The sequence below is a fragment of the Cyphomyrmex costatus genome, unplaced genomic scaffold (genome assembly GCF_001594065.2).
Source record: "Cyphomyrmex costatus isolate MS0001 unplaced genomic scaffold, Ccosl1.0 scaffold192, whole genome shotgun sequence".
Taxonomy (NCBI): Eukaryota; Metazoa; Arthropoda; class Insecta; order Hymenoptera; family Formicidae; genus Cyphomyrmex; species Cyphomyrmex costatus.
Genome location: NW_017275954.1, coordinates 1,301,012 through 1,325,897, shown reverse-complemented (window position 1 = coordinate 1,325,897; position 24,886 = coordinate 1,301,012). Strand labels below are relative to the sequence as shown.

At 37.4% G+C, this 24,886-nt stretch overlaps 1 protein-coding gene across 1 annotated transcript in view; it reads right to left on the bottom strand.

Annotated features, from left to right (window-relative positions):
• Window positions 1-3,631: 3,631 nt before the first annotated feature.
• The window catches only part of Fas2 (neural cell adhesion molecule fasciclin 2), a 95,176-nt gene continuing 73,921 nt past the window's right edge, over window positions 3,632-24,886 (bottom strand). Inside the window, exons 3-11 of the mRNA XM_018538141.1 lie at window positions 24,615-24,635; window positions 22,353-22,519; window positions 21,711-21,976; window positions 20,159-21,215; window positions 19,240-19,695; window positions 9,078-9,209; window positions 7,311-7,380; window positions 6,669-6,794; window positions 3,632-4,646 (exon numbers count right to left, since the gene is read on the bottom strand). Coding sequence (XP_018393643.1) covers window positions 4,505-4,646; window positions 6,669-6,794; window positions 7,311-7,380; window positions 9,078-9,209; window positions 19,240-19,695; window positions 20,159-21,215; window positions 21,711-21,976; window positions 22,353-22,519; window positions 24,615-24,635 — 2,437 coding nt within the window. The 3' untranslated portion in view covers window positions 3,632-4,504. The remainder of the gene's footprint in view (window positions 4,647-6,668; window positions 6,795-7,310; window positions 7,381-9,077; window positions 9,210-19,239; window positions 19,696-20,158; window positions 21,216-21,710; window positions 21,977-22,352; window positions 22,520-24,614; window positions 24,636-24,886) is intronic.

Here is a 24,886-nt window from a genome sequence, read left to right as displayed (position 1 = left end):
TATATATAAAAGGATATATATATATATAAGGATATATATGATATATATTGTATATACATGTAATAATATATGTAATTGTATATACTGTATATACATGTAAAATAATGCAGTGCCGTTCTGTGTAGCTGCTTATAGTTGCAGACGTAGTAGCGATGATAAAGAAGAAACATTAAAAACGAATAATTCTAGTGAATTATTATTTGAATCTCCAAAAATCATGTGATATTGTAGTGTGCTTTAGTTTGGATAACTAATCCGCATATCGCTGCCACGTTTGTCGTAAAAAATTAACGACCAGCTACTCTCATATGATAACCAGTATAAGTAATCTTGTTATACTGCATCTCTACATCGTTTTATAAAAAATTTACCTATGATTGTTGTAATAAAATTATTGAAGAAAACCAGAAAGACGTAGGTTTCCAGTCTCATCGATCCATCCATTTTCTTCTCATCTTGAAAACGTTTTTTTCATTTTATTCAAGAGCACGATTTCTTGTCGCGTACAGAAAAAGCATTACATAAAAAATACACCTTACATCTACGGAACTTTAATACTCGTAATGATCTATAGATCAAAAAGATGCGCCGTTAATACTTTTTTTGTGGGAAGCTACTTGTTAAGGATTTATGGCTCTTGGCAATGGATACAAAATAGCTAGAGGTGTTAGAAACGATGACACATATCGCTCGCCGATGCGAAGTCGCCGCATGACACCCGTCTTGCGAATGTCCCACGACTTATTTATTTTTCATGTACATATATATCATTTTTTTGTATAATATATATATTTTTTATATTTATATATATGTATTCATTGACTTATGTACTAATAAGTACTATGGTATTTGGCAAATTTTCTGTCTTACGTAAAAAAGCTATCTACACGGAAAGCGTGTCCGCGAATGCGAGGAAGCGTGCCAGTATAGTCTTGGATGTATCAACAGGTGCAATGATATAGTTCCCTATGGGAAAGTTTCGCTGCTAGTTTTAGATTTCCTACATACATCTAGTCCTTGTTCGTCTTTCTTACGGTTCTGCACAGAAATACAGTAAATTCTACTGTATAAAATTAAGGATTAGCCATAATTAACTTTAAAATTAATTTTAATGATAATTTAATTCTTTTCCAGAAAGAGAGACGAAAAGTCGTCATAAATTGAATTAACAGCTAATCGATGTACGTAAAATCTTTTATTAAAACCCGCATGTAAAACGTTAGAGCGAATTATCTGGATTTATCATTGCATCTGTTTGTACAACGATTTGTTACAATGTTCTTCCCCCTCGATTGTGAACCTCTCACCTTCGATTTTTCGCGAAGACACGCGTTCCGTGTCGTGCATGTTTCTCTAAACCTATCAAAACTCTCCTAATAATTATTCTTGATACGTCTTACAATTAAGGGAAAACGTTTACAAGCATTTACAAAAACTTATCACATTTTAACGTTTGCGTTTCTTTCTGCAAAAGCCATCTTAGATATTAGGACAAGAGCGGTACGTTTCTTTTTACTCGCTATATTTAGATATATTAAATATGGCAGCTTTCTGATGTCACACTTTCTTAGAGATCACTGATTGAAAATTTGACCAGCAAGCTCCGTGTATCTGTTAAACTTGACATTTGCCACGGTAAATACCATTTCCTTTCCACTATACATTTATTCAGAGAGACTTTCAGCATTAAGGTAACACACATGTCAAAATTTTGTCAGAAATCTATTATAATTCGTTCATCGATTGTTCTTGCACGCATTCTAGTACAGTTCTATGCTGCGAATACAGTGTCTTTTAACTTTGTTAATATTATATGAACAACCGCAATTAACCACCGTAATCATAGTGACTTTTGCATTGTCAATACAAATACACAGTGTCGCAAGAGTTACCTCATCTTCATTTTACTTGTCTCTTAATTTTTTAAAAATAAGTTTTTTATCCTTATAGACAGGGTTGGTAAAAAACATGTTTTAAACATGTTTTAAATACTTTAAAACATGCTTAATCGATGTTTTTAATATGTTTTAAATATGTTTTTTAATAATATAGTTTAAAGCGTATTTGAAGCACTAAAAACATGTTTTAAAAAAACATAAATGTTTTAGTCTTTAAAAAAAGAAACATTAGTCTTTATCAACCCTGCTTATAGAACAGGAAAAATTTTTTAAATAATAATAAAAAAAGATGAGTTGCTCTTACATATCTTTGATAAGGTAACTATAACATTGTAAATATACGTAAAATTATCATGAGTAAAATAAAAAATAAAAAAGTAACTGAGAGCTTTTCTCACTCGAGGTAATATAAAGTAAAAGTACAATATAAATGTACAAGGATGATTATGGACTATATAAATGTATGAAGAGAACGAACGAACTCGCTACAAGAATATGCGAGATTTAAGTATTCACTCATATAACTATAGTAATCACACGCATGATCGTAAGACTCAACAGAGAACACATGCGCATTGAACAATGCGCGATCGGCGACTAAACAATGGAATAGATGCAATTCGATATTTGCTTTCAGTTACCTGAACGATAATTGGTTCCATTAATTTGGCAACGTGAAAGAATCAGTCTTTAAATTTTAAAAATAAATGAGAAAAGGATTGAACATTACGATCACGGAGTTAAGAATTTATGAGAATAAAAGCGTGTCGAATATATGTATATCGCGTATGAAAATTATTTTATCGTTTATATCTCTCAATCGATAGTCATTACTAATCGAAAGACATGAAGAAGGATGAGGTATGAGCTTGAGAGAAGGAAGATAATAGATTGTTCAAGGTGTATGTACAGTTTTAAGGTAGCCGCAAAATCGCGCACCTCGTTTAGAAGAGTTTCTCTGTTGGCGGAATATAAAAGCAACACTCATAGTCTCAAACATTTTAAAAATAGAGAGCTGCCCTTTTAAACAAGAATTACAAATAAAATCTTTTTAGTACTCAATTCAGTATCATAATTAAATTTAATTATAATTATAATTATCATCATGATAAAGTATCTATTAAATTAAATAAATATGGTAAAAAGAAACATAATCGATAAAAAAAAAAAGAAAAACACTTCGCTTTTGAAGAAATGTCAAAGACGACTGGTGAAATCGAAATCTCGTTCTCCATTTTCATCTTGTTCAAGAATAACTCAATTCTTTCGTTACTATCGGAATTTAGATATGTCTTATTAAATTCCCTGAAAGATTTCAAAAGAACCTTATAATACTCTTTCTAATTAAATATTAATTCAATATTAAAAAGATCTTTTCAATAATGTATTAGAGCTGCCTGGATATTACAATGTAAAGAATACGAGCGTTGCATTTTTACGCGATTATACTTTTAAAATGCAATATTCTTTCCGAACGAACACGAAGTCTTTTTGTCTTCACGCGCAACAGAGTACGACTTTCCGCGCGGTCTTCTTAAAGCCGCGCGCGACAAAGGACACGATACTACCCAGCGTACTAGACTGTGACAATCTAAAGGGTGCCTCGAAGCGTTCATCTAAATTGATCAGTCGACCTCTACCAATTGCATGACGAATTTTTGTACATTCCTCTTGCCAGCTTCTTCTTCTTGCGCAAATGATCTACCTATTCCTCGTTTTCTTGTGTTTACACGTTATAATTATACTGTATATTCGTAACTTTCTCCTAAGAGCAATTACCGAATAAGCTTCGCTTATTTCGTACTTCTCGTTTCCGTAAGCTATCGATTATCTGTGCTCCTTCGCATGCTTCGGCGAGTACACTAACGGAGTAAAAGAATTCAAGACTGCTTTTATGTTCAAGGGACAAACCTTTCAAACGTGACATATCGATAAAAACTGCCTTGGATCAATCTTTTTGATGTTATTTTCAAGCGATCTCGCGATAGTCAAAGAACTAGTAAAATATTCCGATCAAATCGTTTTCACTTGAAAAGGTACCGTGGAGAATATATATGTCATGTTTTTAAAGTTTGCTCCTTTTTTTTTAAGGGGTTAGCTTACGTTACACGCGAAATCAGACGTGCAGTGAAAACTTTGCGGCAAAGCAATAGGCAAAGGATACGTTCGCCAATGGCGGGAAGAAGCGCTTTCAGGGGATTCTACGAGGAAGTGTAGGCGGCAAGTGTATCGCGATACACGAGGTAAGAGGTTTCGAAAGGGTAGAAAGGCGGGTCGGCGTGCGACTGTGAAACCGCGCACGTTTTTTTCAGAGCAAAACGAAAAGCAGAGGCTCGGCAGAGACTCTCGGCGCTGAATGGCGAGAGAGGAATTGCGTGAGACTTCATCCGGAAAAAAATTCCAGAGAGGCGGATTCGCTAGATTCCTCTCTCATCTTCCCGTAAGCGGACTCGCGAACGTGCGTACGATGATTTCCTCTGCTCGTCCTTCTTTTCGTTTCTTGTTTTACCATTTCTTTGTTATTTCTTTTCGAGAACACTTTTTAGCCGGAAACCGCACTGCGTGTTTCTGGAACCGATTTACAATCTAGTACGCCGGAAGAATATCTAGACGGCTGAATCCTTGCCGACGAAGCCGGTCTTGGAGACGGACCTCTTGCCGTCGAAGGTGATGGAGGTCTCCCGGCGCAATCCGGAATCGATGATCGGCGTGATCTTCTTCTCCTCCTTCAGCGGCTCTTTCTCGTCTCTGCAAAAGTGTCAAGACAACATTTGTCGGAGGACCGTGATTTCCAATGTCGGATTAACTTCTAATATCGGGCAGAGAACAAAATACAAAAACGAAAAAGGAGCATGTCCATATATACGGCGCGTGGTGCGACATCGAATATACACGTCAGGCATGCTGTCACTTGCAAAGTAAAAGAACTGTCGTAGTGAGAGAAGCTTCGAAGATACGATGCGTCTTTCTCTACGCGGATCTATGTGCCGTATGCCATTTTCGATTCCGATATCGATAAATCCCGAGGAAGCCGCGTTTATTATATGATTCTGGGGGAATTTCCTAACTAGTCCAAGCATTCAGAAAGTTGAACGCTGTACAACTTTCTGAGCGTACATATATGCACAAAGTTCATAAAAGAATAAAAAGAATCTGCCTTCTATTTTTCATATAAATCGATTATAAATATACGTTTCTTATTATGCTTTGAACAAAATTTTTTCAATTTTAAAATTATCCGAGTTTTATATAAATATGTATTTTTTTTATACAACTTGTACTTTGTACATAATGCCCGCGTTGTTCGAAGAAATAAAACTGAAATGACGAAATTGAACGAAATCTGTAAACATAATTGTTAAAAAAAAAAATGCAGACCATTAAGCAGAAGTGTATCGTCTTAATTTTCAGGAATAAATAGTTTTTGGTTTATTTAATTTAGCTATTTTAGAATAATTACAAAAGAATATAGAAATACGAGATCAGATAAAAATGCATATTAATTCTTTATTTTTGTTAATAATTATATAAATTATATCCATTTTCGCTATCCACAAAGAATCAATGTCTTACATTTCTCTCTTTCTTCTGTGCGTCGTAATAATTAACATGTGTTAATCATTTTCTCATTACTTAATTTTACAACACTTCTGCTCAAGGTATACCAAGTCGCTTATAATAAGCGTTTAGTGCTATTTGCGCTTCGCAAAGCACAAAACTGGCAGGTCGAGAACAAGACTCGCATACTTGTTGCAACATTGTGCGGTGACGGAACGGACTATAGAGAGAGAATTAAGGACAAAGTGAGCGTTATTCCAAAGTGTATCGTGCATGCGGCATGGCCAAAGCTCAGGCGAGTACCAACGAGCTCTATACGCGTTATTATTACGAAATAGCACTAAAGTGTTCACTCGAAGGCAGCATTTGATATTGCAACTATTTAATTTATTACGTCGAGTTTAAATAAATAATACAAATGGTAATTCATCAGAAATTAACTTTTTTATAAACAAATCACGAATCATAAACAAGGAACTGAAATATTTTCTTCTTCCAGATTATTTTTTTCATATAAAATATTACAAAATATTCATTTTTCTGACTTATTCACTAAATAAGAGAGTTTGGAACAATAAAATAATTTTAATAGATAAATAGAGCAGTAAATTACGAAAATTTTACGTTTATTAAAATTTCACCTCTCGAATTTTATCTTTTTCGTATTTTGCTAATAAAAAAGTAAAAAATGAAATGTACGATCCATTATGTGCTCGTCAAAGTTACCCATAATCCGTCCCACGGTTGAAAGAGGGTAGTATAATGTACACTGCCTATGCGTAGCCACGAGTGGACACGGATGCCGGCGCAACGTAAAAGTGTAAAAGATAAATGTGTTGCAGTACGAGGAGTGAGTGGTTGGCAGCACAATAAATGCGTCCAACGAATCGAACGTGTTGTCTCCCATGCTCATCAAATTCTGTTTGATGCGTATCGACGACTTCCCTTGCGAGGACGGATCATCCCCGAATGTCAAGTCGGATGAGTTCAGCGATGGGTACCGCCGTCGCTTGGGGAAGTCAGGTAAGAAAAGTACGCAAAAAGAAAAAAAGAGAAGAGAGGAGAGATCTCCGAGAGTTTTGAAAGAAAGGAGAAGAGAAGGAAAAAAAAAAAGATATAAAACGTCATGCAAAGTGGAAAGCTGTGTCGGAGCCCCTTCGTGAGAGGCCATGCTTCTTACTGATTTCGCTTATACATCGTTTTCTCTCTTACATGGCAGTGTGTTTGACCAATCTAATGGTATTTTTTCCACTACTTGAGTCTTGGATGGCCGTGACCCCGGCGACATTGGCCATTTTTTGGTCGCAATACGGCAATGGAAACCGCCAACCGTAAAGACTACCGGTAAAAAAAAAAGAGAGAAATACGAGAGGAGTCAAAGTGTTTGTCTTTGTGTTTACCGGCGAGCTACTCTCTAACATTTAATATCGCGACTCTACCACCGTCATCGCATCCACTATCGTCCTTTCTATCGCGCGAGAAGCGATTATGCGACGCTGAATTGCAACCGTTCGTAGAATCGTATAGATAAAGTGAGAGAAATCCCTCTGTGACTCGCGCGTTTAGATCTAATCAAATTATCAGCAAGAGGAAGAAGTAATGCGAACTCGACGGTTACGAAAAAGTGAAGACGGAAAAAACAAAGAGTTCCGTGTGAACGAGAGTTCAATGACGGGTGCAAAGTTCGATAATATGATAAAGTAGCGCTAGACTTGCCAAAGCACAATGTAGAATACATATGTAATATAATATAAACGAGATGCGGTAAAACTGTAGAAATCCAAAAGAGTATCTCATAATACATATATTCAGAATACTATTGCGTGAATTTCGAATATTTAGAAAAAGACTCACCTGCCAAGCTTCGTTTCGTCCTCGTCAACTGGTTTTCGCCGAGATCGTTCGCGCATGAAGTTAATAATTCCTATAATGCAAAAGGGTAAATATGGAGTTTTAGGGAGACTCCTCCAATGACCTTGACCTTGATATATTTATCCCTGAGCGACCTTGAGGAAATTTCAACCGTAGAACCTCACTCGTTAAAAAAAGTTATGAACAAAAAAGGTTTAAGAAATGTCTCATTTTTTGCTATACAGCCAAGGGTCGTACGACTTCCATGATTGTACTGTTGCGTAAGGTTGAAATCCACAATATAAGCATGGACATCTGTCATATTCCGACTGCTTAAAAATATGAATTCACTGCTTTAAAAACACAAATTTTCTGCTAATATAAAGAATTGTGTTTTTAAAGAAGTGAATTTATAAAGCAGTAATTTTCTGTTTTAAAACAGTTAAAAGAATAGTCGTTACGTATACATAACACCCGTGTGAAGGAAGCTGGCCCCCCAATATTGAAAAATCGATTTTTTTCTTCATGCATTCGTTTGCTCATCGTTTGCTCACGAATGCTCAGTTGGAATTTTCATTTGCTCACCTTTAGTTCAAAAGATATACGAAAATTATGTTTTGAGGGGCCAACTTCACCCTAGCCCCCCCAATATTAAAAAATCGATTTTTTCTTTATGCATTCGTTTGCTCATCGTTTGCTCACGAATGCTCAGTTGGAATTTTCGTTTGCTCACCCTTAGTTCAAAAGATTTGTGAACAAACGATGAGCAAACGAATGCATGAAGAAAAAAATCGTTTTTTTAATATTGGGGGGCTAGTGTGAAGTTGACCCCCTAAAACATAATTTTCGTATATCTTTTGAACTAAAGGTGAGCAAACGAAAATTCCAACTGAGCATTCGTGAGCAAACGAATGCTTTTGAAGAAAAAAATTGATTTTTTCATATTGGGCCAGCTTCACACGGGTATACACATAGCACTGTAGCGAGTCGGAATAACATTAATTTTTCGGAATTAAATTTCTTTGTAAATATACTCATATTTTATTATTTTTCTTTGTGCTAAAGTATAATCGTGGAAGTTGCGTGCCCCGTTGGCAGAGGGGGAGATGGGGTAAGAATCACTTCGCGTGAAAAGTCGAAATCCATGTTATACAATCATTGAAGTCGTCCGAGCGTGCGACTCTTGGCTCATATAGCAAAAATGAGACATTATTTCTTATTTTGTTCGTAACTTTTTAAGTTTTTAATGAGCGAGATCCGACGGTTAAAATTTCTTCAAAGTCACGCAGAATCATGACGTATGTCAAGGTCAAGTCGTTGGGGAGGGTCTTCCGTAAACTCCATATTTATCCGCAGAAAAAAACAAATTATTGTAGCATGAGAATGTTAAAGATAAAAATAAAAGAGAACGTACAATATTTTAATACTCGCGCAGATTTATAAAATAATTAATTATAATTTAAATTTGATCGTGTTCAGGATATTTTATCCGTTATAAATTTGCTCCTAAATTTCAAAATTACGCATTCCACAGGTGAATCTCGAAATATAAATTAAGTATCATAACCGTAATGAGTTAACAATCAGAACTCTGTTATCGAGCGACGTGATTGGTAGATAACTAATGCGTGATGAACGTAATTAACAATAATTAACGATAATGTTAACGTGAATTAAACTTTGATATTTCTCCTTGTATTACAATAACGCGAGGAAATTTATCAATGAACTGTTCAAGCCTGTACTCGATGATTTAACGCTGGGGCTCACCTGTCTTGCGCACGCAACAGCAGATGGCATCGATGACGATAAAGATGACGAATATCGTCGCGAGGACAATGCCGATTATGGCTCCACTCGATATTAACGGGCCTTGATGCTGCAGCACGCTGGTATCTACACCTTGAAAGACGATAAAAGCACATCATTCTTAAACATATCGTGTGTGATATGTATATATACATATGTATATCGCAGACCGTTAGTGCAAAAGCGATACTGAACGATGTTTGGTGATGGTTAACAATCGTTGTATTTGAACGCGTACCCAGCGATATGCATCGTGTGAGCGCTTGCGGAAGGATGCGATAAAGACATGCAACTTACTGGTATGCTCTTTTTCTGATCTAACAGAATCGTTATTCTATCAAAAATTATTAAATGCTTGATATAAAAAAATATCAGTCAATTTTGCAACGATTACAATTTTATGGCAAATTGTATAGCTGGTAATTTCCTGTTTAAGTTTAAAATACATGATTTTAGATAAAATTGTATAAATAATTAATTTGAAATAATAATTATGTGTTAATAAACTATTAGATGTTAAATAATATTTATTCGATATTAAACAACGTTATTATCAGTATTATCGATTACATCATTAATGTCAATAATTATTGGATAAATATATAATACAACGTTAAAATTCTCTCGATACGTCGATACAGTAATTAAGATAATTACTTCTCGAGTATCGGTCGCGGTGTCGCATCACCAAACACGTTCCACGTACAATGATATTTTAGTTTCCTGAAAAGAAACAAGATCTCGGCGGGGTTGTGTGGGGGAAATGCGGCAAAAATCCGTCTTTATCAAAGGAGGAAACCAAAAACCAGAAGGCAACAACGACAAGACATACAAGTATAGTGATTGTCAGTTAAGGAGACACACAGTGTGCAAGTGAGTGAGTGTATGTGTGAGTGTTATGTACGTTTTTTGTGTACGTGTGTGTTATACATCGGTTAATGGATCGCGATAATTAGCGTACTGCAGAGCGTAGAAGCGATAGAAGAGTCTCATTTCGCAACACCACACAACACGAGCTGTGCTAAAAAGCTCAAGGGAGAAGGAAGGCGAGAGGGAGGGGGGGAAAAAAGCTCATTCACTAGCCTCCCACAATCGATGTTAGTTTCTACGCGCCACTAGTCTAAAAGTGCTACCTCCACACAAAAAGCCCCACCACTGTTAAGTGCCTCGCATTTAGTTCTGTCTCACACATTCACTCATTCTTGTCATTTCTCTCTCCCCTTTTCCCATTCTCTCTCTCTCTCTCGCACTGCCATCCAATCTTTAACAGAGCTCTCAACTACGTTAGTTAGCGGCCAACATCTTGCACTTGCTTGTACTTAAAGGGGATATTTACCGTTTTCGGTGGCGCGCGTCGCTTCCCGTGGTTTATTTTTATCTTTATAATTATAAAGTAAAGAGGCGATGTGTATGACAAGCGAAAAAATAAACAAGACCGCCGAAAAAGAAACCATCTCAAATTGCAAACGCGCGGCCAGAAGAACTCTCCAACCGAGAGACATTCCCGAAAACGATCATCCCATCTTCTTCCTCTTTCCGCTCGTCATTCCCGTTCGGAAAATTCTCAAGCTCGAAAAATTGACAAGTTTGGCACAGGATACAATTTGAAGGTGGCTTCTCCGTTGGCTCGGATTTGTCCATCCGTATTGTTCTTTTTTTTTTCTCCTTAGACACTCACATATATTTTTCTTTTTACGTCGTTCCGTTGTATTTACAATATTGAATGTTTCGCACAGGAAAGAACGAGTTATACGAGTTTATCCTCCTCATAAATACGAACATATTAGGCACTAGGCTAGTACATATCCTTAGACGTATGTAAATGTTTTATCTACCTATCTACCTATGTATACTCTTTATATATACGTTTGTACATATACGTGTATGTATATATCTGTATCATGTTACGTGTATGTGTGTCTGTGTGTATCTATAGTGTGTAAATATATACCCTTCGGAAGATACGAGCGGAGTGTCCACGGTACCGTAATAAAAGATAGATATATATATATATATATAAAAAAAGAAAAACACCGGAGAAGAATACAAGGGGATCGCTACGCGCGATCATCGAATGTCTCGTAAAAGCAACTGGAACGGCAACGAAAACCGAACCGGCCACGGTGAAGTTCGATTTCGCATTCCAGTCTATTTTCGGTCCATGTCGTAACGTGCCTAGCTCCGAATCGGCGCGATTATTTCTTAAATCTGGACAATCTCTGTTGTCTCAAACCTTCTGCAACTCGAAGTAAACTCAGCGGCACGTACATCCTTTTCTTTTACCTTCACCCGAAGAAAAAAAACTGTGCCGACATAAATCGAAAAAAATAGCACATCACGAAAAAATTAAAAAGGTATATTACTGCAGTTTTTATTAATACTCTCATTTCCGTAAGCGGCTTAAGCATTTTCTTTCTCCGACGCAAAACTGATTCTGTTTGTGGAGATTCTGTTTAATGCGCTGGAAAAAATCTCTTAAATCCGAACCTTATTATGATTAAATAAAATAACAGAATAGGAAAGACTAAAAGGGTCGCAAAAAAATGCACTAATGCATTGGCGGAAGGCTTTTCCGAATACAGAGAGACGCGAACTGTTTATTATTTTATTAAAGAATCACACACTGAAACGCGATTTTGTACACAGATCTTCAGGCACTCGACATCTTCTTATCAATATTTCAACATTTAATGTATCATTAAATTTTTCCATTATCAAGAGGATAACAAAATCGGATAATAAATTCAATTTTACGCAAATAAATAACTTCATGTCGTTTCTTTCTTGACGTTACGTATTCCGAGGGATATAATGACAACGGCAAAAAATTTATTAAATTATTTCAACCGTAATGGAAAGATTATTTTGTAAAATGATTCTAGTATGCTTTTCCACACAGTGCAGTGGAAGGATTAAAATAACACTGTTTCGCCGCGCGCGCGCGGATACGAGGACCCGGTACTGCGAAATCGCGCGAAAACCATGCTGCTGTACGTCCATCGGAAATAGATCGCGGAGAGTATATCGTGCTTATGTTTTTACGTTTCTCGCCCTCTCATCGTTTCCAGTCCTCCGGTTCATCCTCTCGACGCAGTTCTCTCTAACGCAGCGGCTATTTATAAGCGACGTGGCGATGCCCGGTACTGCCGGGAGGTTCCACGAACGGATTCGTATTCGCGAACCGACTCATTCGACTCCTCTGCGTTTTCTGCGTTTCCTTGTTTCTATCTCCCCCATAAAGTCGCGTGGGTACTAGAGGATGGACCCGGCACATCAGCCAGCGCAAACACCCCGGCTCTCTCCTCATCTCGAGCGATTCATTTGTACGCGCGCGGAGAGATTATCTCTGTAACGAGAAACACTCCAGCTGCTGCTTACTGCTGCGCTGGGAAACTTCTTGCTTAAACACAGACACGTTCAGTTTGTACGTATATTCGACGTGTATTATTTCGGCGTCTCTCGGGAAACGTTTTGGGAAAATGCGGTACCTAATATACGCGCAAACGTTGAAGTATTAAAAGTGACAATGCGAGTAACGAAGATAATGGAAGAAGACGCGCTTCAGGAATTTTAGCTAAACAACTTGGAACCAAGAAATCAATTTGAAAAGCCTCTCGAGGATCGGAATAAAAAAAAAAAAAAACTGATCGATTTGATATGAACGAAAAATATTTGTACATCTAATTTCTCGGGAATTATAACTGCGTGACAGCGTTTCTTCCCGCAAGATAAATTCCGTATAATCGTACAATCGCCCTATAGTGAGTGAATCGGAATAATCCCGCATTCCCCGCTAATTGATTCCGTCCGCAATCGCGTCCTCGAGATGATGACGCCGGTGCTCGAAGCGTCCGGGTGAAAGCGAATGCTCGCGCAGACAATGAGTCGTCGTCGCCGAATGGAGCATTTATACGCTCGCAATTTATCCGGACGGGGCGCGCAGTTTGCGCGGGGGATCGATTCTCGAGTACAAAATACAAAGCCGCCTTGATTTCCCGGCAGAGACAATTCCGGCCGCGGCGCAAGAATCGAGGATCGATTGATCCTGGCAGATTGCGGAGGGTCGGTCGCGTGCGTCTCTCTGGTTTGAGGCTCTCCGCAAACACGCCCGTCTACGTTCTGGGCGGAGGAGGGAAGGAACGAATAGTGCACGTTCGCGTAATTAGTCCGTGCGAATCGCGACACGTTGAACAATCGCGCATAAAGAGCCGTTTGTTCGTGACTGTAGCTCGTGCGCATTTAACGTTAAATTACTATCTGTTCTGAATTACCGTATCCGTTCGGTACGAAGAAGAAACTACACAATGGTCCGTATTCTTGTCGCAAATTTGTTGCCGAATTTCACCGTCCAATTTTGAAATTACCAAGGCATCGGTAACACTGCGAATGAATTAAGATGATTAAAAGACAATAGAAAATACAAAATTGAAATGGAGCAGCGAATTTAACGTGAAATGTGCATGAGGTAGAAAATCAATTCAAAGTTAAATATGAATAAATGATTAAATACAGGCGATAGACTTCACGATTCTCTTTTGATATTGATGAAAGTGGACTGGACTTTGACAGAATCATGCGACTCTGTTCGGGTAAGAGGAATAACGGAAAACTGTGTCTTTATCGAAGCGGCAGACTAAATCGATACCGTGGTCTGTTCGTTGCAATTTCACGAATCCTTTTATCGAGACAAAGTGCGAATTTCGAGGGATTTCGTTTGGCCAGTTCCAGTTACAATCGTTCTGGAGCTTTCCAGGAGCCCGCCCCCCCCGGTGATTTCCACGAGAAAAGAGGAAAACTCATCGAAGGCAGATTCGAGACGGATGGGAAACATTTCGACTATCGTTCCCCCTTCGAATCGTTTTCTTCTGCCATCGCGTCTGTTTCTCGTCGAGACATTGTCTTTATCATCGGTTTAAAGCCTTCCGCCCGTCTCCGCGCTCGTCTTTCACCCGCGCGGTTTAAAGTTTAAATCGTCTGAAAGAGACTTTATTCGCGCGCGCGCGCGCATCCACGCTTTCTTCCACTAATTCCGCTTTGTGATGTTTCCGAAATTACGTTGAAGTTTATTGTTACGAGAGATAAAACATCACACTTGCTAGTAAAGACGTTGTCGTCTTTCCGTCGACTAAATCCAGTCGAATTTTTACGACTGTAAACGGAAATGAGGTGCTTGTTTTCCATCAGGGTTTATTTATCACGATATTTAATCACACCTGTGGCTAAAAGTCTCAATCGACTTTAATATTATCGACACAACGCAATAAGTGTTGAAACCTTGAAACCAGATTAATCAATATCATTCTATCACTTAAAAAACAGAAGAGCGGATAAAAGAAATCGGATAAGAATTAAGAAATCGACTACCAATGAAGCTCACTTCTGATCTTAGATCCGATATTTTCTTTCCTTTTTTTTTCTCTGGAGATTTAGGATGTTATTGGTTATTCTAGTTCCGAGGCGTGGGAATACATTTGCGGGAAAAGTTACTGTTTTTGTAACCGGTATTCGTTAGATTTGCAGACGTATTTGTTTTCCATAAATTCGCGATAGTATGCTCTGTGTGCCTCAGTCTCGATAAAACTTTGTTGGACTGTGCAAACGTCGAGATATATCTCGGGCCACTACAAGATTACCAATCGGTAATATTATTCAATATAATTGTGATAATTAAGATCTGATAAAGATCTTCTTACGCTATGTTCGGTTATGTATATCTATGTCACATTTTTACCATATCAAATTTTAATGATAGATTTTTGATGGGCACGTATAAAATTGATTTTCCATTGTTAAAACATTTTTATATAAAACCTTTCAATTTTCAATATTAAATATCTCTCAGCCATTTGTTTTTAAATAAAATCTCTGCTGAAACTAAATTTGAAATAAACAGAAAAATAAAGCAGCTCTTGAGAATCAGTTAATTTTAATTTATAGAGCTTTTAGATAGTCTTAAGTCATAAAATTTCACTTTTTAATCATAAATTTATACAATTAAGCTGCTTTGAGATTCTTATTATACGGAAAATAGAAATTGTTAAAAAAAATCCATCATCAAAATCCGATACCCTGTCGTCGTAACAAATGCCGTGAACGAGTTCTCCACGTTCTCCGCGTTCTCCACCTAAACGGGGACGGCGTGTATGGAATGGGAACGTCGCCGTCGATGAGGCTCGGCGTGACGTATCGCTAAGTTAAAAAAAAAAAAAATAAGAAGGGGAGTAATGATAACAAAGCGCATGCCATGCGTTGTGGACTAATATCTAAGAACCCAGGCATTGCGAACAGACATAAAAGAGACGTAAAAAGATTTAGGTCGAAGACCTCGTCACATCGAGATCGATCGTCGGTGTTTTCGCGTGAGCCTCGCGGGGGAGGCGCGATCAATGCGTATGTGTACATGTGTGTGGGTATGTATGTAGTGTACATGTGTGTACAGGCACTTGAGGTAAAAGACCGCCCGTTCCGGATACGACCAGGCCTTCGAGATCGAACCGCGCTCCTTTTGTAGTCTCTTATTCAGGAATCGAAACCGTGTAATTTCGCCAAGTTCAATTTTCGACATGAAAGAATAGCAAAGGAAAATATACCTTACACCAATCGTCCCGCTGTTCCAGTCGAAAGAACAACGTCGCGAAACGGGAGAATAAGTAAATGAAATTCATTCAATGAATTTCCAACGTTAAGAATAACTGTGACTTTTAATTTCTGCAACTTTTTAGTTAGAATTTATAATTTTAACTACTTTCATTCTTTATCATTAAAAAATAATTTTGTAATCTAAAATTCATTGTGGAATATTGTTGTTTTTAACAATTTATTTGAATATTCCAATTGCTCCGTTCGATAAGTTCAAGAATAGTTGACATATTTTTTCAAAGTCCAAACTAGTCAAAATTAGACCGATCTCGATTCCTTATCGCCCGAGATTAGTGATTAATCACGACAGTGGTTACTAATAATAATTACGGCGGTGATAGCGGCTACTGCCGGCAGCGACGGTTATGGATACGTAAGAGCTACGGCGATATAAATTTATAATTATATTGTAAATATGTGTAATAAGAATCATATAAATCGTAATGATCGCAACACACAAATCATGCGCACACTAAACACGTATTTCAAAAAACTAGACAAGCGAAACTAATGACTGAATAAATTTCCCAAAAAAAAAAATAAAGATTACAAAAAGTAGATAAACAAATCGAAGGCAAGAGAGGAGAGAAAAATTAGACGCAATTTTCAAAAATTAACCCAACTAAAATATTAATTGGCAGTCGTGTATGAGAGTCGTCGTATTTCGGATTTTGTTTCGCGATTAGTCGTAGAACCCGACCGTAGAATTACTTCCCGATAAATGTTCATGAGATTTCCACTCCGAATAAACAATTCTTTGTAAATAACGATTTTATATCTCATCTCGTTATTGCATAAAAAACCACGAAAGTAGATTGCATGTAAAACACAGTGATTTAGATAACAACAATTTACTACCGTATTATTATCCTGAGTAAAAATGCGAGAAAAATTGTCTCCAATTTCGTTACCCATGTCACGATTTCTTTATTCATTTCTCCTCATGGTCAGATCTATGTTTGCGTTGAATAGTCGGGTTCTAGGATTAAAGTTCCTGGATCTTGTGTGCGTGACGCGACTTCGCGAGGAGTTCCGCTCGCTCGTGTGAAATTCTTTGCCTCGTAAAAGAACATCGCACGAACGCGAATCGTGGATATAAGTGTCGACTTTTACGAAGGAGGAAAATGTCCCACTTCTTCAAGGTTCAATAAAAACGGATTTTTTTTTTTTTTTTCATGAAGGCAAGTTCCGTCGTTTTTACGCTGCATAACTTTATCAATTTTTTTTTTCCGATTGCTTCTGATGAATCTGCGAGTAATCCGAAAATTTCATCGACCGGATTTGCTTAATGGCTTCTATTATTCTTCTCCCTTCCTTTTGTTCGTAACAATCTTAGAATGTTCGTTATGTTAATCTTATAAAAATGAGACTGCAAAAGACGTGAAAAAAAAGCTTTATCTAAAAATACTTTCGACGTATACCGATCGGCAAACTCAGTAAACAGCTCCGATGCATTATAAACTGTACGTATTCTACGGGACACGATTATTACATTCGTATTCGTGCGTAATTTACGAGTCGCCGCGATTCTCTAATCGCGACTAATCGTTCCCTTAAATATCGATTATAATATCCTCTCTCTTGGTCGGTGAACTTTGCGCGTGAATAGTAGACAATTCAGGGCAGTAGTATTCTTATGGTCACTATCTTATAGTCTCACACTCGTATAATCGTAGCTATCCGAGATAAGTCGTTAATTTATTCTTGAATCAACCTATATATAAGGAAGCACATTCTTCTTGTATCTATCGATATAACATACCATACAAAAGTTCGTAAACTGCAAACGTTGACGAAGCGTAGTCGTGTGACTTATCTTAGTTCTTTTTAAAAGTGCGGATCTGACTTTAATTAACAAATGAAAATTATAACACGCGAAATAATTGGTACAGCACATTCGTTTTTTGGTTAGGTTTTCAATTTCCTTGTACGCCTTGTTTTCGAGACGGTGCAAGGAAATATTATCTTTGCGCACTGCAGTACTTACAAAAATTACCAAAGTACAGTCTTAACTTATGTATGAAAAAGAAAAATGAAAATAAACGTACCAGTACGTTTATACTAACACGCAGTGAGCATTCAACAAATAATACGGTATAAATACATTTCGCATAGCGACTTCTCTCACGTTGTTTCTTCCTAAAGAAACTCACTTGAACGCCATATCTTTACTCTCGGAATGTACCGGCGAACGTATCAATTTATTCTTCGTTGTCGATCGTTTACTGCTAAAAGGATATATAAATGAACAGATACTATCGTGTAGTACAATTGTCCCGCGATTAATTTTCGCCGTCGTGCCTCGCACGAAACCATTTTAACGGAAAACGCTTTCATATCCGAGATTCCTAGGTAATTCGATCTGATTCGAACGAAACACGAGTCGTAGGAAATCACGAAAAAGGGTGTGTTATATTAGTGGAGCGTATGTGTCACTTTCGTCCATCGTGGTGTCTCGCTTGTACATGTCGACCTCGCGAATTCGCCTCGCTTCCTATCGCGTGCGTTCACGACGGAGGGAGGATTAGAGCGCGAGGAGCAAATATCCCTGACGGCGACTCTAAATGGCTAGAGATAGGAGCATTACTGCTGCGGTAATGGCGACGTCGGTTTTGCAAGTATCACCAGCATTACTGTAGTCCACAGTGATGCCCGATCCTGAATGGATAAAAAGGCTCTGTGTAATAAAAAAGAACTTCCCCGCTTCAAGTATGTCGTCGTCGGGTAAAATATTTTTAATGTCTTTACAGACCCGCTGACGGTCACCGGGTAGCTTTAGCTAGCTGGTGTCTTGCATAGGGTCAAGGGATTTGAGGACTTCTTCAAATCCTGTAATCTCGATTAACGCCAGAAGGGCCGGGGGCTTGGTAATTTTATAAAAATAATTTTCCATTCCGCGGAAAATAGAAGGCAAGTTATGCATAAAAATTATAATCACGACACCAAAATTAATATCACGAGTATATATTAAACGCGTAAAAGAATGGTTTATTCCTATAGAAATATATTAAAAAAATGAAGGTGTAAAATATTATACACATTTATGGAAACTTATGGAACGCATGATTGCTTAAAATAAATGGTGTTGAAATATTTAGCGAGCAAAATAGCCATTTAGACCTTTCTGACGATTACAAGATTGTTTCCGCCGTCGACAGAACCAATTAAAAAAGTTATTGAAAAAAAATTAATAAAAAAAAAAGATAGTTTAACTGAGTGGAAACCTCCTAGACGAGGAAACGAAAGACCTCAAATAACCCTTTTCCCTCCCCCTTGAATGAACAAAATAGGGGCGACAAACTGACAAACGATTTGAAGAGATCGCGAAGAAAAAAAATATTCAGTAGCTTCGTGCACATATATTTCAAAGGGAATTAAATATATCTCGAGTGGAAATTATTACGAGAAATGTAAATACGTCATGACAATAATTATTTTGGATCGTAGGAACACCGAGAATTAATTGCAAGAGCCACTAACTTACCTCTAGCCGTCCTGAACTTGACGTATCCAGGTTTGCCGAAGCCCATCACGTTGTGAGCCTGCAGCTCGACTATGTAGTAAGTATCGTATTTCAAGTCCTTGAGGTATTGCCTCGTCCTGCCCGGGGATTTGATCTCTATCGATTGGCAGGTATCGTCCAATATTTCCCAGTCACCAACGACACGTCTTATCTCACAGTACTTGATCAGGTACTTATCTATGGGTTCGCCATTGTCGGGCGGCGTCACCCAGCTGAGCTCATATTGGTGACTGTACTGAGAATTCTCGTATTCGAAGCCTGGAGTGGACAGAATTCTCGGATCTTTCGGCACCGTTCTGCCGGGTGTGATCTCTCGGTGGAAATTACCAAAGTTACCCAGACCAACCTCATTCCTCCCCGCAAATCGGAAGTCGTAGGCTGTCTGCGGTTTCAAACCCTCGATGACGTACACGGAACCTAGAGGGCATTGTTTGCGTGACGTTTAATTATATGTTAAATTACGTAAAGAAAAACAACCTAGAAAAATAATTAAAATTATAGCATAATTTTAGCGTGTATGACTTTAATGTACGTTTTGTATCAAATGATTTATTCTATATACTTGTAGATAAATATCATAAATTATAAATTGGATTTCCTTATTTTTTCGTATTTTATATTTTTATATAAACAAAATTAATTAGTTGAAAGAGAGAGATCTTAATTAAATTTTATATCCTTTAATCATAATTCAGTATGTACGTATTCAAGAACAAAATATAGCAATAAATGTTCTCAAATGTATGTGAGATGATTAATTCGTTAATTTAAAAAAAATTACGTTTTTATGTCAATTTGTTAATACAGATATTCTTGCGAAAATATTAAGAACTTAACTTTTTTACCGATTTCGTTAACATTAAAAGAATATGAGACTTACCGACAGACCACGTTTTGTTCTTCGCATTTTGCCAGGTATGTAACTCCTCTTTGTACTGCACGGTAATAGTGACGACAGGCAAATCTGGATGCGGGGGTGGTATCAGATCAAATCTTATCGTCGTAGCAGTGATTTCGATCATTTTGACACTTAAGAGCTCGCTGGGTCTCGTCGCTTCCCTCAATTCGATCAAATGTTCTCGCGTGCCGTGAGGATTCATAGCGATGCATTTATAATGCGTGTAATACCTCCGGTCGATCGGTCTTATTTGAAGAATGGAAATCGGCCCGTTACCAATTTGCTGGAGATAAGGGTCAGTATCAATCTTTTGTTCGTGCAAGGTCCAACGTATCGTCGCGTTTGGTATGCTCTCGGCGATACAGGTAAGATTAACCGGTCGCGATTCAAAGGACCAGTATGTGATGTTCGGCATGTTGCGGAAGGAGGGCGGGAATTCCACAGTCAAATGACCATTTTTGTAGGCGACTGCGCCGATATTTTCCGCCACGCATTCGTACAGGCCATCGTTGTCAGTGAGTACGTTAGTGATTGATAAAATGCCAACAGTCACATCACTAGACGTGTCGTCTGGTTTGTTCCTCACGATAATCCGGTCATCGTCCGACTGAGCGCCATCCGCGTATGGTTTGTCGAGAGTGAGTTTCCTGAAGCTCACTTTGGGTGGTGGCCGACCGAAGGCTTTACATTGAATGTCCACGCTTTTACCCTCCACCACGGTCTTGTTTATAAACTCCATGATTTTCGGCTTGATGATCACGTTTATTTGAGTGGTGGCAGTAACGGTACCTGCGGCGTTTGTCGCCATGCATTGATACTCACCCGCGTCTTCGCGGTTCACATTTGTGATGGTGAGTATACCCGAGACCGGATCAACACCGAAGCGATCGGTCATAGACAGGTTTTGTTGGGTTAGAGATTTAACCCATGTGATTACTGGTGATGGCTTGCCGTCGCCATGACACTGAATGTTTGCGTTTTCACCTTCGATGACATCTGTTGGTTTCGTAAACTCAGTGATCGTAGGTCGTATGTGTACCTAATAATAAGAATTAACAAAATTAATAAAAAAATTTTTTAAGAAAAAAATACACATTTAAATTTTTTACTTTCGAATTTTTAAAGAAATAAAACATTGTACACCAATAACCTGTGCTGGCTCGTAAAAAAGATATTCACCAAATTATATTAATTTATTTGTTTCCGATCCTTTTGTTAATATACTTATTTATTATTAAAAATTTTTTAACACAATAATCTCTAAAAATTATTAACAATTAAAAAATACATATATTAAAATATAATAATACAAGTGTATTAAATACATAAAAATACATAAAAAAATTAGCGTGGAATGGAAATTAAATTAAAAACTAATATTGTTGTAATAAAACCATTAGAGTACAATAAATAATGAGTATAACAAACAAATATAATGTAACAATTATTCAATCCATAAAAATGTTTATAAGCTCCTGAAATTATTTACGATTCTTTTAATCAATGCAATTAATCAAAATATTAATTGTAGTACCTCAACGCGGATAGGTCGCTCTTGCAATTCTCCCGTGGTCTGTACCGATGCCCGACATGTGTATATGCCATCGTCGCGCTCTTGAACATTCTTGATCTTCAAGGAGTAAGTATTTATGATATAGTGATCGTCCGTTTTGATCAGCTTTCCATTGAAAAGCCAATCAACCGAAGGTGACGGCCTAGCGCGTACTTGACAATGAACATCAAAGTCTTCCCCAAGAATAGGATACTGATTTGGCGGTGCATTCTCCCACGTGATCGCAACTATTAATCACAAATCGAAAATTTTGTTTGGAAAAATATTGCGATACATCAATCTCACGAAAAGAAAAACGTGCATATTATCTAATTAATTTTAAATATACTAATATTTTTAATAAAAATTGACAATTTTGTACATATACCAAAAATATTAACTATAACAAAGTATCCATTATTTGACATTCTACAATATATCTGCCTTATTAAAAAGTTATAAACGATTTCCGATGACATTTTAATCGAAAAAATTCTTTGATCGTTTCACTGTGGTATTAATTAAGTATTATTCGATACACCTCGCTGAGAGACATTTTATTCTGTATCGGAGTAAGTTCGTATAAAAATTAAAATGCGTCAGGACTTTTAATTCTATACTCACTAATAGTATCGATTGTCACAGATTTGCTTAACTGCACATTACGTGCATAAATTCCTTTGCACGTGTAAGTTCCGGCCTGTTGCTCCTGAAGGGAATTAAAGTACAGGGACAGTCTACCATCTTGGTGCAATTCGGTGTACATGGGTGGCTTCGTAATACCTCTCGGGCTGTGGAGAATAACATCACAATTTACCAAACAACTCGCAATATCGGATAAAGCACACCAAATTGATAGTAATGATCAATGACGTCACATGACATTATTGCGTTCATACATGTTCTTCGTGAATGACGCGAGAATGACGTGTAAACGACAATGAGATGCATTCACATGACCTCATATTATTCAACGTTGCACAGTATGGCATGGCGTATCGACGTATGATGCGTGTATAGGTATAGGTATATATATGATATGATGTATTCTAGCAATTTCCATATAATGTATCGAGCAATGAGATACCGGATGTAATATCGTGTGACGTCGACGATGAAGGTTACGAATATGGATTTTGCGGATTAAGAAGGTGGCTAGAGGTGATAGGATCAAAAGCGTGGCTGCTGTGCGACCGCGTTTTCATCTTCAGAAAATGGAAAATCATCAAAAGCAAATGCATCGAATTTAATATCTCGAATAAATATTTTAAACATACAAAAATTAAAATGTAGATTGTAATAAGATTCAATATGTTTATAACAAATAATATAGAGAAACAGGTCAATAAATTACGTTAAAAATCTTGTTAAATTAATTTAATATATTGCGAAGAATATCACGTAATTATGGCGTTTCGTCCCAGCTTCCACTACTGGACTCATCAGTAAGGCATTGTAGTGAAAGCCTATCTTATACGCCTGTAAGAGTTATTCAATTCAAAGCACTTGCGAGAATTTGCGAATATCGATAGATCTCTGATGGCGGGTCGACGTGGTAATATTCTTCGCAATATTTATCCACAGTAATATATGTATTACTCCCACCCCCACCAACTTGCGCGCCGAACAATCGTCGGTCTTGAAACGCAACTCTATATCTAAAGAATTTTTACAAAAATTAATTTATCGCCGAGTAGCCGAGAGTGCATTATAACAATTTTTTAATATTTTTCGGTTTAATTTATCTCTACGTATCGATCCGCGTAACAGCCTGTATTAATGTAATGGCATTATGGAGAACACATAATCGAGTGGCGCAAATTGCTCGAATCGGGGCGATTTTGTACAGGAATGTAACATGCGGCACTCTTGACGACGAATGTACTTAATTATGCAAATCGTACTCGGGGATCGAGTAATCGTGCAAACACGCGACACGACGAATCAGTTACCAGGGTTAACGTTCGTTAGATTATTTGATCGCTGGATTAAATACTTCGCAACATGAGCGACACGCGGTACATATATCAGCTGTTAACGATATCGACAGACTTGCACGTATAAAGACATAAATATTGCAGATGAGGATGAAATAATGTTTGCGAGAGTGCGCAAAATTGCGCCATTATGGAGCTGCTTAATTACTGCTGATGCACACGCTCATACATACACACGCGCAGTACCCTAGAAATATCGTGTTTCATTTTTAATTCTGTGAGCTCGAGCAGTTTAATTACAAAGCTAGTTAACATCCGCAACTAGAAAGCTTCAGCAAATAAATTTTCAAGGATGTATAAATAAACATAAAATAAATTTAAACACACAAAGGGTTTTATATTTTACTTTGAGACTACAAGTTAAAACATTAATTCAATCTTTATGTACTCAATGCTCAAAAATTTACGTATCGTCAAAATCAATTTTTTTCTTTCTTGTTGCAATAAATTAAAATAGAATTCAAATTATTAACAGAAACATTAAAGGAATGGCTCTAGATTACTCGGTGCGCGAACGTGTAAACGAAAAATTCATTTCATGAATTTTTTTTCCCGACCAACGAGTTTCCTCGTTTCGGCATGCAGGCGCTCAATATAAGTCAGGTTCAGTACGACCGACCGTTCGAAACTTTTCCGGCTTAACGAGCAATAGCCGGTTCACGAACTGCAATCGGTTCGCGTTGCAGCAATTAAGAGCTCCGTGGTGCGGACTGCTGCGGGAAACGTGGTTACATCGTGGGAAAATGATTGTATCAAACTCGAGGCCACGAAGTGACGGGCGAATGTATCCGTAAATGAGAAAGGTGGAAAGAGGAGGGAGCAGCAAACAAACGAGCACTACTACGGTTGCATGTTTTAGTTTTAGGTCTTCAATAGATTTTATACTCGCCTGAGCGGTAAGACGACGTACCTGTGTATGCAAGTGACAGAGAAATTCGTGAATTAGTATTACAACAAGCTTCCCTTCTGTTTGTGTTTAATGTGTGTTTTTATACTGTTAAATACATCTTTAAATTTTTTCGCCTTAAATTTGCGCTCTCTATGGATTTATATCATAAATAATAATTAAAATTACGTTTTTTATTCCAAAATTATTAAAGACATCATGATGTATATTAATTATTATTAGATTTTAACATTTTACTCGTGATTTTAATCGAA